This window comes from Mytilus trossulus, chromosome 2 (genome assembly GCF_036588685.1).
Source record: "Mytilus trossulus isolate FHL-02 chromosome 2, PNRI_Mtr1.1.1.hap1, whole genome shotgun sequence".
NCBI classification, from domain to species: Eukaryota; Metazoa; Mollusca; class Bivalvia; order Mytilida; family Mytilidae; genus Mytilus; species Mytilus trossulus.
In genome coordinates, this window is record NC_086374.1 from 97,608,364 (window position 1) to 97,622,420 (window position 14,057).

The 14,057-nt window shown below is 31.6% G+C and overlaps 1 protein-coding gene across 1 annotated transcript; it reads right to left on the reverse strand.

The window, feature by feature from the left end:
* Positions 1–1,789: 1,789 nt before the first annotated feature.
* Positions 1,790–10,934, reverse strand: LOC134708483 (uncharacterized). Its single transcript, XM_063569049.1, has 5 exons — positions 10,337–10,934; positions 7,101–7,238; positions 6,124–6,241; positions 4,492–4,674; positions 1,790–3,352 (listed from the first exon to the last, which is right to left on the reverse strand). Exons 1-5 carry the CDS (start codon positions 10,771–10,773, stop codon positions 3,164–3,166), a joined length of 1,065 nt encoding a protein of 354 aa, XP_063425119.1. The 5' UTR covers positions 10,774–10,934; the 3' UTR covers positions 1,790–3,163.
* Positions 10,935–14,057: the final 3,123 nt, after the last annotated feature.

Below are 14,057 nucleotides of genomic sequence, written 5' to 3' on the forward strand. Positions count from 1 at the left end.
TAGGAAACTTTGGTAAAAATGTTTGCAAAGTTATTTTTGTATATTCTTTAAAGGTCTGTGGGGCATGTCGTGCGTAGCTAGTAACCAAGTAGAAAGTCCGACTGCAAAAGTGGAAGGTCGGACCCGCGGACCTCGGACCACCGCTAATTTGAACCCCTGCGTCCAAATTGAAAAGATACGAAAATTTCTTCTTCTCTTAAATTCAAAATTGCCGCCAACAGCGTGATCAGTTGAACTTGTTTACGTGGTTGACTACGTATTGACGACAAACAATATTCCTACGACTTTTACAATTTGGGAAATCTTAACTACTTGTCTTTAGAGATTTTCGCCGATTAGATATTTCATACATTTGTTCTTTGACATCTTAGCCAAAAGCTCAGGGGATGATAAACTACATAAGGATTCCTTATGTGCTCTACTTCCTATGTGCAACTTCAAAACTTTTGGGAAAATTGACGATCATTTAAGGTTTTTCTGGACATATTTTTTGTAATCCAGAATGAAAAGTATAAAAAAAACTGTCCAATAAGTTACAAATAATATAGTAGCAAGCTAGATGATAACAATAGCACGTATTTCAGCATTTATTGGGTAGCACACAAATCCAGGGTGCTCGCATAAGGCAGCTTAACTGCCTAAAAATTGGGTGATCACAATACGCATGGATCTGTCATTTAAATAACTTTTATATCTGATTGTTTAGGTTATACACGTGCTAAATATGCATGCTTATTGTTAAATGTTGACAAACGGGTGACAATCGTTAAACTTCGGCTTCAAAACACGATCTTTAAGGACCTTCCATATTTGTTAAATCATAACAGATAGAGAGAAAAAAGATGACGATTATATGATATTTTTGCATAAAAAATGATAAAGTCGTGCACAGAATACTAAGTTTATGATATATACATGCATTGGTTCGAGAATTGGATAAACATTATTTTTAACCAGTCACTCGTTTCATATGACTTTAATCGATTTATAACTTTTGAACAGCGATACACTACTATTGTCTTTAGTTATAAAGTGACATTTTAATTTCAAACATATATCTCCAGTGTATATAAAAGAAGAAAACTGAAATAACTAATTTGCTGGAAACGGTCATTATAATGAATTGTGTAAATATTTCGGGGTTTATATGTGTTAAACTACATTAAACTACTACGTGTCACGGTACTTTTCAATCCAAAATTCATGTATTTGGTTTGATGTTATATTTTTTATATTCATCGGATTTTGTCTAATGATCTCTAATCATTAGCCCGTTTCTGTGTGTGTTACATTTTAATGTTGTGTCGTTGTTCTCCTCTTATATCTAATGCGTTTCCCTCAGTTTTAGTTTGTTACCCCAATTTTGTATTTTGTCCATAGATTTACGAGTTTTGAACAGCTGTATACTACTGTTGCCTTTATTATTAAACATGCTTGCTCTTATCTTAAACCCCTGTTATAACCTCTACACATAACTGGATTTGGTATGTAGTTAATTATGTCAGTAATTGGCCCCGATACTTGAAGTGGATGGTAAGCTTGAGATGTTTTCAATGCAGATGCAGAAGGTTTCATTATTTTGAATTAAACCTAGTCCTAAGTTTTTATTACCTACACATGAAACTGATGTCATTGCCTCGATTTATATATATACATATAAATAAAGGCAACAGTAGTATACTGCTGTTCAAAACTCATAAATCCATGCACAAAAAACAAAATCGCAGTAACAAACTAAAACTGAGGGAAAAGCATTAAATATAAGAGAACAACGACACAGCATGAAAATGTAACACACACAGAAACAGATGAAGCAATAGACAAAATCCTATGAGAATAACAAATATAACATCAAAACCAAATACATGAATTTGGGATAGATAAGTACTGTGACACGTTATATACATATAACATTGAGGTTATCAATTACATTTCTCAGCAACATTCATTACAAAATTGCCATGATTCTTTTAACTACATTTAAATTATCATTGATTATGGACTTTCAAAATTGATTTTCCTCTAAGTTCAGTATTTTTGTGATTTTACTTTTTACATGACATTTCATAACTATTTGTGACATTGTTCATATATTTGAAAGGCTAAATTCACTTGAACACAATCAGTAACTTATCTTTAAAAAACTTACAAGTAGAGAGAATGTGTAATTTATTTGCATTAATACGGAATGATAATGATTTGTTTAAATATAACTTATATTGATGATTATAATGAAATGTTTGCATCTTTGATGTCTTTATCCAATAAAAGAACACTTTTCTTTATATCAAATACAATCACGGTTCCTCAGTAAGGTTTGACACTTTAAACTTACATTGCACCAAACTTTTGCAGAATGGAAAATACAACATTAACATGAATTGTTTGCCCCTCCCCTCTTTCATTATTTACATCACAATGTATTGGTCTACAGAAAGCTTTTCATATGGTATCATTTGATTGTATATCTTTGTGTTAATATAAATAAATGACAGGAATTATGAAACAAACACATTAAAAGGGAGACAAATCATGCAGTTTTTTTAAGAACACATATATGAACACAACTTTCTAACACATAAAAAACTATTATGAAAACGGTTATTTAATACAAGAATTCAGTTTTATTTTTTTTTAATATAACAAATAATTGCATTTCAAGTAAATATTTCAAATACATTCATTTCAAGTAAATATTTGAAATAATTACATTTCAAGTAAATATTTCAAATAATTACATTTCAAGTAAATATTTCAATTAATTACATTTCAAGTAAAATTGACTGGTAACTTACAGTCATTTCCCAGTGTAGTGTCGTATTACTTGTGTCCATTTACCAAATGAATGTTTGCATTTACATAATGGTTTTACTGTAGTTTTTAGTCTTTGCCCACATTACTGTACACATATTATGGTTCACACTGTTTTCTAATCACATAATTGGGATGAATTCAGTGAATGGGAAATCAATTCCTCTGGTTCGTTCAATGATGTTCAGCTTAAGATCCTGCTACAAATAATTCATCCAAAAGGAAATAAAGGTAAATTCTCCTTCTTTAGACTAAATAGCACAACTTGTAGTGCTGACATATCCTTCAAAGTAGGATCTAAGCCAAACCTTACTTGCAGTGATAGGGTAGTTTTTTTTACCCGTTAACTGTACTAAAACATGTACTGAGATATTGCTGACATCTCTACCAATGTAGAAAGTAGACCAAGTCTTCCTTGCTGGGTTAATATGTTACAACGTGTGCTGAACTTCATTTCTGCGCAATACTCTGGGGGTAAACATCCTTCCTTCAAATCATTAAGGAATCCCTTATTTAGCAAGGATAATGATGTTACTGTTATCTAAATATTTAAATCATATTAGATAATTATCTATTTGAACAACAAATGAGGAGTATATTGCAATGGGAGATCAAACATACAAAGAGAGAAGAAAGAAGAAGAAAAGACAAATAGAGGAAAACATACAGTTGATATAGCATACTTTCTCAAACAGATGGAATCATGGACAATTGCTATAGGAAAAAATGAAGATATTCAATTTAAAATCCTATGTGAATTGCTTTCACTGAAAAATATTTACATCTTTAAAATTTAGTGTTCATGTTTTTATATGTTTACCTGCACCTAAAAAGAACTTCCCATTAATAAGGTCAATCATATATGTCTTTGACTAGTTCTGTTTACAAAAAAAAGTTCAATAGAAGTTTGAAAACAACCACATCTAAGACTTCACAACAAACACAACAAAGACCTCCTCAGAAGAAAATAAAAAACTAATATAAAAACACAAAATATATAAGGATGCCACCAGCTGTAACAATGTAACATTGCAATACATCAAATAAACATTCACATTAAAATTATGTTTAGTTTAAAGGTTGCCAAGACAATTGGTTAATCAGGTAATTATATAATAGACAATTCAAAATAAGTGATCTACAAAACTTTGTTTAAGACTTAATTTCTTTTTTTTTAAGAGGACATGGAAATGTCTTTGTGTTTTCAAGTTCAAACCGAGCACTGGAATATGCTTTTATTTTTGGATAAATCAACTATTTAGTTTGGTAGTTGTATTGTATGATATCAAACAAGCTAATTTTTCTAAATTCTTAATTTTTCTTTTTGACTATTTTTTTCTTTCAAGTCATATTCAACATCTATAGACTTTATGTAAATAGGAAAAAACATATTTTAATGTTAGGTAAAATAGCCTAGGGTCATTTGGGACTGATTACAACCATACAAAATCAAAATTCTAACAAAACCTTTGTTAAAAAGATTTTTTAACAATTTCATGCTATTAAGACTTAAACCATAAACAATAGAAAGGTTACGCCAGGTAAAACACTTTTCCTTAATCATGGTATTACCCTCAAGCTCCCTCTAAATGTATGGTTTGACCTAACACAGGGTCAAAGTATTCAAACCCTCCCAAATTCTTAGAAATCCAAACAGAAACTGTTATTATGTTTTTTTACCTCAGTTCCTTCAACAATAAATCCATACAATCTTTTAGGTTTACTGAATTTACAGTTAAATGCTGATTCATGTAGGGCGGCTAACATTTGAGCAAGATGTTGTCCTTTTAAGTCTGATCTGATATGATTAGCTTGAAAATTCCTTGAATTATTTCTGACAGTGTGTTCATATTGGTTACTCATCTGAAATTAAAAATTGTTTAATTATTTTTCTCATCTAAAATTATAAATAAATACGCTTACCTGATATTTTTTCTAACAGATTTTTCAGATATCTGATGAAATTTCTTCTGAGGAAATAACAAAAAAATGAATCTATTTATTGTAAACCAAATGGAAGTTTACCAAAGAGTTGTCTGCTCTTGACCAAGGTATCTTAACTTTGGAAGTTAAACTGTCTCATATAATCAATACAATAGTTATTGTTATCTGTGTAGTTTATTCATTTGGGACCTTTAAATTTCTTCTAGGAGAAATCTATCACTCATTGATTAATTTACCTGACCAAAAAAATATCCTCTTTGTTGATTGAAATACATGTATAAACTGCATGTGATACAGTATTTATTCAATATCAATAATATATTTTCACTCTGTTCAATAAAAAACTGATTCAATCATGAAAAGTTTATTTCTGATTTTTTTTTACCACTGTTCCAAAGAATATGCATGTTTTTTGTGGTTGTTCAGTTATAAAGTATACATTTACGAAGATCTTAATTTAAACATTATCATTTTCAAATTTTTGTTTGTGAACACACTAAAAAAGATAATTTTAATAGATAAATATTGAAATTTGATCAGAAATCAACTTTTAATTTTTAAATTAAGTATTATATCAAACAAATTGAAAATGTGTTATTGATATTGAATAAATACAACATCACATGCAGTTTTATAATCCTGGTACTTTTGATAGCTATTTGTAATTCCTTATTTGTACATGTATTTTCATCATTGGCAGTTCAATTTTTTGTTCAGGTAAATTAAGGTGGTACCCAGCACTTTAACTAAAATTAATTTGGCTCGTTTAATTTTCATAAAACTTTGACAAAGTATTTACTTTGACCCTTTGACAAAAATATAAAAATTTCAAAATATTTGAACCAACCATTTTATCAGAAAATTTACACTGCTTATATAGCAGATTGACAAACACTTGTTTTGATCATTGAGAAGCTTCATATTCCTTTAACAACACAACGTAATTAAGACGTTTAACTGATTTTACAGAGTTAGATACCACCTTAATCAATGAGAAGAAATTTAAAGGTCCTGTTGAATAAACTTCACAGAGAACGACACCAGTTGTATTTGTTAGATGGGACAAAAGAACTTGAATTTGAGCTTTTGATTTTGCCTTTTGATTTTGCCAAACTTTCTGTTTGGAATTTTTCTAAGAGTTCAGTATTTTTGTTTTTACTTTGTTTATCAAATAAAAAAACTCTGTGCTTAGTCAAAATTCCAAATTCAAGATTTGTTTTCAGTCCATATTATCATATACATTTGTGTATTACGTATTGTGTATTTCACTAATTTTTAAATAATCATTGTAATATGATGTTTTTGTATCTAGCCGGACAAGGGCCCATGATTGGTATAATAAATAATGTCTAATTATCATATACATACTTGTATAATAGCAAGGACTGCATTTTCATGTACTGGGTCTATCACAATGGCATCTGGTTCAGCAGATACTGTGGTGTGGCCAATTTGTAATTCATAAGCTGGAACATTTGGAACACACCTTCAAAATAAAATAAATGTTTTAGACTAAAGACTGTAAGGACCTTGTATTTCTCAACTAACATTTTTGCATAAAATTAATGCTATGCAATAGACAATTTTCTAGTTAGATGCATTTCTGTCAAAAACTCTGGTTTTAGTGAACATCATTAGTGCCTTTAGGTGCGTGGTCAATTCTGTTCCAATGTTGAGGGAACTGTTGAATGTAGACTAATAAACTATGATACTATACTGCACAAATTATTCTGCAAATATCATAATTGACACTCAGCACTGCTGTCATTAGAGAATTGATTGAGTACTTACAAAACAAACTATTTCTAGTTTATCCTGCACAATGACTATCACTTAGAATGTTTGGTGAACGTTAATAGTGCAGGGATACAGGTGATCCCCTCTATCATAAAGACGTACATAATTGATCATGATGAGTTTTTAAGCTGTGATGCATGAACTCGAAAGTGGTCAATTAGAGTGTTATTATTATTTGTCTTTACTTAAAATGAAGCAAAATATCTTTAAGCTTCAAACTATAATCTCTGTATAAGTATTTTTGAAGACAAGTGTATTATCTTTTTGTGTCTTAAACATGTTAAATATCTGAGCATATATGTTACATAGATCAATTTTGAAAAATGTTCCTGAACAGGATGTATAGAATCCTTTGATCAATGCCCTACATTTTGTGTATCAGAATGTAAGTAATAAGCCTTGGAAGCTTAAGATCTCAAGTAAGTACCATTAGCCTAGGTTTTCATTGTACTGTACTGCATGCAATCAATACCCAAAAAGCATGATACATTGTATATGCAGAACAATTTTATATCTGGGTGTAAATGCATATTTAAGAATCTACTCACATTACTTCGAGGCCAAATATTTTTGCATATCTTGCAAAAAGTTGTAAAAACATTCCTCCTGAAAGACTTTTTCTGTTTTCTCTTTTGTTGACCATGTATAACAGCTGAGACATGAATTGATGCACCCTCTCTAATATCCTATTAATGTATAAAATTTGAGTTTATTTATGTTTAGCTCACCTGGCCCGAAGGGCCAAGTGAGCTTTTCTCATCACTTGGCGTCCGTCGTCGTTAACTTTTACAAAAATCTTCTCCTCTGTAACTACTGGGCCAAATTAAACCAAACTTGGCCACAATCATCATTGGGGTATCTAGTTTAAAAAATGTGTGGCGTGACCCGCCAAACCAACCAAGATGGCCGCCATGGCTAAAAATAGAACATAGGGGTAAAATGCAGTTTTTGGCTTATAACTCAAAAACCAAAGCATTTAGAGCAAATCTGACATGGGGTAAAATTGTTTATCAGGTCAAGATCTATCTGCCCTGACATTTTCAGATGAATCGGACAACCCGTTGTTGGGTTGCTGCCCCTGAATTGGTAATTTTAGGGAAATTTTGCTGTTTTTCGTTATTATCTTGAATATTATTTTAGATAGAGATAAACTGTAAACAGAAATAATGTTCATCAAAGTAAGATCTACAAATAAGTCAACATGATCAAAATGGTCAGTTGACCTCTTTTTGAGTTATTGCTCTTTTCAGTCAATTTTTAACTATTTTTGGTAAATCTTAGTAATCTTTTACAAAAATCTTCTCCTCTGAAACTACCAAGCCAAATTAAAACAAACTTGGCCACAATCATCATTGGGGTATCTAGTTTAAAAAATTTGTGGCGTGACCCAGCCAATCAACCAAGATGGCCGCCATGGCTAAAAATAGAACATAGGGGAAAAATGCAGTTTTTGGCTTATAACTCGAAAACCAAAGCATTTAGAGCAAATCTGACAGGGAGTAACATTGTTTATCAGTTCAAGATCTATCTGCCCTGAAATTTTCAGATGAATTGGACAACACGTTGTTGGGTTGCTGCCCCTGAATTGGTAATTTTAGGGAAATTTTGCTGTTTTTCGTTATTATCTTGAATATTATTATAGATAGAGATAAACTGTAAACAGAAATAATGTTCATCAAAGTAAGATCTACAAATAAGTCAACATGATCAAAATGGTCAGTTGACCCCTTTTTGAGTTATTGCTCTTTTCAGTCAATTTTTTACCATTTTACGTAAATCTTAGTAATCTTTTACAAAAATCTTCTCCTCTAAAACTACCAGGATAAATTAAAACAAACTTGGCCGCAATCATTATTGGGGTACCTAGTTTAAAAAATGTGTGGCATGACCTGGCCAACCAACCAACATGGCCACCATGGCTAAAAATAGAACATAGGGGTAAAATGCAGTTTTTGGCTAAAACTCAAAAACCAAAGCATTTAGAGCAAATCTGACAGGGAGTAAAATTGTTTATCAGGTCAAGATCAATCTGCCATGAAATTTGCAGATGGATCGGACAACCTGCTGTTAGGTTGCTGCCCCTGAATTAGTCATTTTAAGTAAATTTTGCCGTTTTTTGTTATTTATAATCTTGAATATTATTATAGATAGAGATAAACTTTAAACAGCAACAATGTACAGCAAAGTAAGACCCAAAAATAAGTTAACATGACCAAAATGGTCAATTGACCCCTTAAGGAGTTATTGTCCTTTATAGTGCATTTTTATCAATTTTCATAAAATTTGTAAATTTTAACTAACATTTTCGACTAAAACTTTTAGGCCAAGTTCAATATAGATAGAAATAATTGTAAGCAGCAAGAATGTTCAGTTAAGTAAGATGTACAAACACATCACCATCACTTAAACACAATTTTGTCATGAATTCAAATGCATCCTTTGTTTAATATTCACATAGACCAAGGTGAGCGACACAGGCTCTTTGGAGCCTCTAGTTTGTTTTATCACCATAGGGCATAGACCAATAAAATACTTGAATAATAAGATCATAGCAAACATTTCAGGAAAGCCATTTTGGCAGAAGGTATAGTGGACAGTATCACCAGCCTAGAAGTCAGCACTTTGGTGTTGACATGAATATATATCAATTATATGGTCATTCTTATAAATTTACTGTTTGAAAAGAATGAATTATTTGAAATACTAAGGACTTTATCCCAGGCATAGATTACTTTTAATAGCAATATTAATGGCACAACGTTTTTTGTCCTCAATGCTCTACAAATTTATACTTGTTTAGCTTTTTAACTATTTTGAACTGCATGCCAAATAGATAGAATAAACAAGTAGACAAAGTGACCACCATTACACATGTATGTTGTACAACATTGTACATACAAAAAATGTACATAACATACTGCAAATTGAAAGGTCAAATTTACAAAACCAGCGAATTTTTTTTCTCAGAACAATCTGTTTCTTAAATTGTAGTTCGAGATTACCCTGATGTCAAACGGCTGTTTTGACAGACAAGCTTGGGCCCCAGCTTGTCTGGCAAAACAGACGTGGGATGTCAGAGTAATCTCGGACTACTTAAATTGTTAAATACATTTGCACATGTGGGTCTCACTAATTAGCAACAAGAAGCAACAACAAGAATTATTTTAGCGACAACAAGCGACAAGAAGACTATTTAGCAACAAGAAAACATTTTTTTTATTAGATATATAGAAATTTTTATGTAATGGTTTTTTTTACATATACGAGCAGATATGTCTAATTAAAATGTTTTATTATATAGATAGACGAAGAAATGAAACATTTGTGAGGAAGAAAGAGATTGTGAAGTTTATATTAGTACATGTATATATTGGTAGATGAAGAAATTAAACATTTGTGAAGAAGAAAGAGATTGAGCTTCTTTTTTTTATTTTTAAATATGAAGAATATGTATAAGATAATGTATGCATCTGTTTATCAAAGTCAAAGTATGAATAAACGAATGGAGATATATATGGAGCGGGCATAATGGAATATAATATTTTTATCAATTTTAACTTTCTTGTCGCTAAAATTATTTTCTTTTGCATATTCTTTTATATATTTATTGCAATAATTAATTTTAATTAAAAAAAATATGTTTTCTTGTCGCAAAATAGTTTCTTGTCGCTTGTTGTCGCTAAAATAATTCTTGTTGTCGCTTCTTGTCGCTTGTTGATGCTTGTTGTTGCTAAAATTCTTGTTGTCGCTAATTAGTGAGACCGGCACATGTAGATTATCTTACCGAATACACATTTCTCTTAAATCAGTTTTAGAACTACAAGTATGCATATAATCCATATCCAGCCATTCTTGAATATCTTGGCATTGTTTTATACTTTTTAGTTTTTTGTATGACTCCTCTATTTTTTGAGATGTAAGGCCCTCAACAGATGGAGCCTCAAAATCAATTAATGATTTAACTACAATTTGGTAAAAATCAAGTTTTGCACGGTGTCTTGGATCTGATCTTGTTCTTTCTTCTTCTTTCATTCCAAAAATATCATATGAGCTAAAAGAAATGTCAAACTTCTGATTAACTCTTAGAAGAGAAAGAATGTTCTCTGTCCAACTCCTGGCATCTGCGGGAATGTCAGCAGAAATGGCAATTTTTAGACTACCGATGTAGCATAATCCTCCCCCTTCCAGAGCATTGGTGTTATTATCTGATGTTGAACTCATTCTTTTGCTTAGAGAAGAATTAGTGTAAGTTCCATCTGAATAGTCAGTAGTGTTTGCATGCTCTAGTTTAAGTAAATAGACAGGCCAGCATTAGTTTCCCTTTTCACGATTGTTGACAGGTGAATAAAAGTAAGGGGAATGAAACTACGACCATTATGGTATCTCGGTCTGTTCTGTAATTTTCCTCCATTATCTTTGGAGCACCCCAAATCAATTACTATAGGCGTTCATTACATCAGAAATACAATCACATCTCTTATGTTAAAACTTCCAAGCAAGGTGGCCTAGGTTAATGATGATTTACTTTTGATAATCTACTTGATACTGGACAGTGATAATTATTACAGTGCATATAGTTTAAGGTATAGCAAACTGAAAGTGATCCATGTTGTTTCAATTTCCCTATATATATTGATGTAAGAAAGCTGCTTAAATGCTTGTGCAATTAATTATCAGAGTCTTGACGCCTAAATCGTGAAAGTTGGCAGGTATGGGGATCCCTGCTATCTGGTAAAGGAGGCCATAAAGGTGCGCATAATTGACAATTTTTTCCGGTGACTGATGAACTCGAAAGTGGTCAATTGTGTTTCTTAATTTGTGTATGGTCTTACAAGACCAATCTGGAGGTTTTCAAGCAAATGAATCTGGTCAAAACCTTCATATTTTGCAATTGTATACCTATGAGGTTGTACCAAAATAAGTAATTTGAACGAGTGTATATTATTGTTGTATGTCTGGTTTTTTTAGAAGTTCAATTGTGTTTGCTGTTCATGTGGTCTGATGTACTGAGCAGTATGTTTGAGGATTCTTGAAATCCAAATATAGGTATAAACAATATAAATTTAGAATAAACAATAGATTCTCACTAACCATCAAATGCAGCACATCAAGACAAAGTTATGTCTCTTAGAAGCTGCTGGTCCATCTGGAGTACTGAAATTACCAACTGTTTTTGATAGGGTTCTTTTTGATTTTGTTTGACTGATATTATTTTTCCTGTTTTTACCACTGTCTCTCTTAGAATTCTTGATTTTGAATGCCACTATAATATTCATGTGCTCCTTTGTTACAAATTTATTAAATTAAGTGATTAAGATTATAACACAATGTTGACTCTTGTATATTTGATTGATTGATTGTTGGTTGCTTAATGTCCAATTTTACCTATTATGTCTGTTTGGTTTGTTCACGCATGTTAGTTAATATGATGGAATTTGATGCAACTGTCATACAAGGGAGAGGTTTAGCTAGCTATAAAACCAGGTTCAATCCACAATTTTCTACATAAGAAAATGCCTGTACAAGGTCAGGAATATGACAGTTGTTATCCATTAGTTTGATGTGTTTGAGCTTTTAATTTTGCCATTTGATAAGAGACTTTTTTGGGGGGAATTTTCTTGCAGTTCAGTATTTTTGTGATTTTACTTTTTCCCATGTTTTACCTTTCAAAATGTTTACTAGAATTTTTCATCAATTGTTTAAACAGCTTCATTGTATTACATGATCATAAGCTTTTAAAATGTCTTACTCTCTCAGTTTTGCATAAACTGTTTTGTAATGCAACCATAATTACTGTATTGTACCCCTTGAATAGCAAAGGTGACCTAAGTACAGTAAATGTTATATGAATTAAAATAAAAGATAAGAGATGACAACTTCATAATACAAAAAAGAAAAAAAACCTGTATAGGTAGTTCATTTACAGGGGCGGATTCAGGATTTTTGGAAAGGGGGGGCGAAGATTATAAATTTTGCCGAGCGGAGCGAGGCGAAAAATTTTTGTGACCTTTTTTGGGCTAAAAACATAAAAATAAGTGTAATATGCACTATTAAACGGTTCCTGGCGAGGGGCATGTATATTTCATAGTTGCTGTAAAGTGTAAGGGTTGGACATTTTTCATGCTGTTTTCTCCCTATTTTAAAATTGTCTATCATAAAATCATAGTATTGATCTAAAGCTATGTACTGATATATTTGATGTAGGACTTGTCAGTAAAAAATAGACATGGAAATTCGTTGAAATTTACAATACGACCGACACGAGTTAAAAAAGACAAACAAGCAGTTTTTATCAAAATATGTGACTAATTATGTTTCACCCAACATAACTAAGGGAACCGAAGTGAGGGGTTCCAAATCCACCAAAGACTACGAAAGTGTCTGAAATGACAACAAAGTTATGAATGACGGTCGACAAATGGAGACATAAAGGTCACATCCAGTAGGCAGGTTACAGTCTGGTCTTGAAAAAAAGTATTCAATATATATAAGTCCGGCGAAACAGACATTCCTGTCAGACATGCAAACCCCGGCCACAAAAAAATACGCCCGTTTTTATTCATCATGTTCATTAAATGCTAAATAATTATGTTGGAAATTTTCGTTTTTAATAGCAAAAAAGTGGAGAAGACTATTTTTTCAATCCAGATACGGCCAGAATTTTTGTTTAAGGCAAGAATCAGAGTCATTTTTTTTCTCTCAAATATCTCAGACTGCCTCCTCAAATCAAATGCTTCGTACCTGAGACTTGAAATCTTTCTAATACTGACTGGGGATCCTTATTCAACTTTGTTATTAATAAAATATAAAATAGGCTGGGGCATTTGGGGTTAGACATGTTTTCGTATGTAAATAATATTGTGGAACTTTTTTTTCATGAGAGTACACAGGCACTTGTCTCCAAAAAAAATTTCATATATACCTTAATATAACACAAGGTACTTAACTAAATTTTTAGAAAATGACACCCAGTCCCGAATTCACGTCATTTTTTTTATTTCTCGGTTTTCAAACTTACTTAAACTTAATATGCCGTAAATCTAAATTGATTTATCTACACAATGGTATATGACACGAATATCACTGTTATCGGGATCATTGGAAGCAGGCCTCAGAAGTCGGTCAACGGGATGTTTTTTTTCATTCGTCTCAATTTTTGGCAACACCCGGTCCGCATGTAATTTTATACTGGTTTCTCATTGGTCAATCGTCTGGCTAAAAATAAATGTGGGAAATTTTGGTCAATTTATAACTCTACATTAGTGTCGTTGTGTACACGTATGTTTCATAACAAAGTTATTTGGGTTTGTTTCACATAATCTGTAAAGAATTTACAATAAAGGTAATAATTCATAGTCAGAGGGAAGCTAACAGTTTTTATTTTAATATTTTTTTATAATAATTCAATCACTGCGGGCTGGGTGTTGCCAAAAATTGAGACGAATGCAAAAAACATCCCGTTGACCGACTTCTGAGGCCTGCTACCAATGATCCCGACAACAATG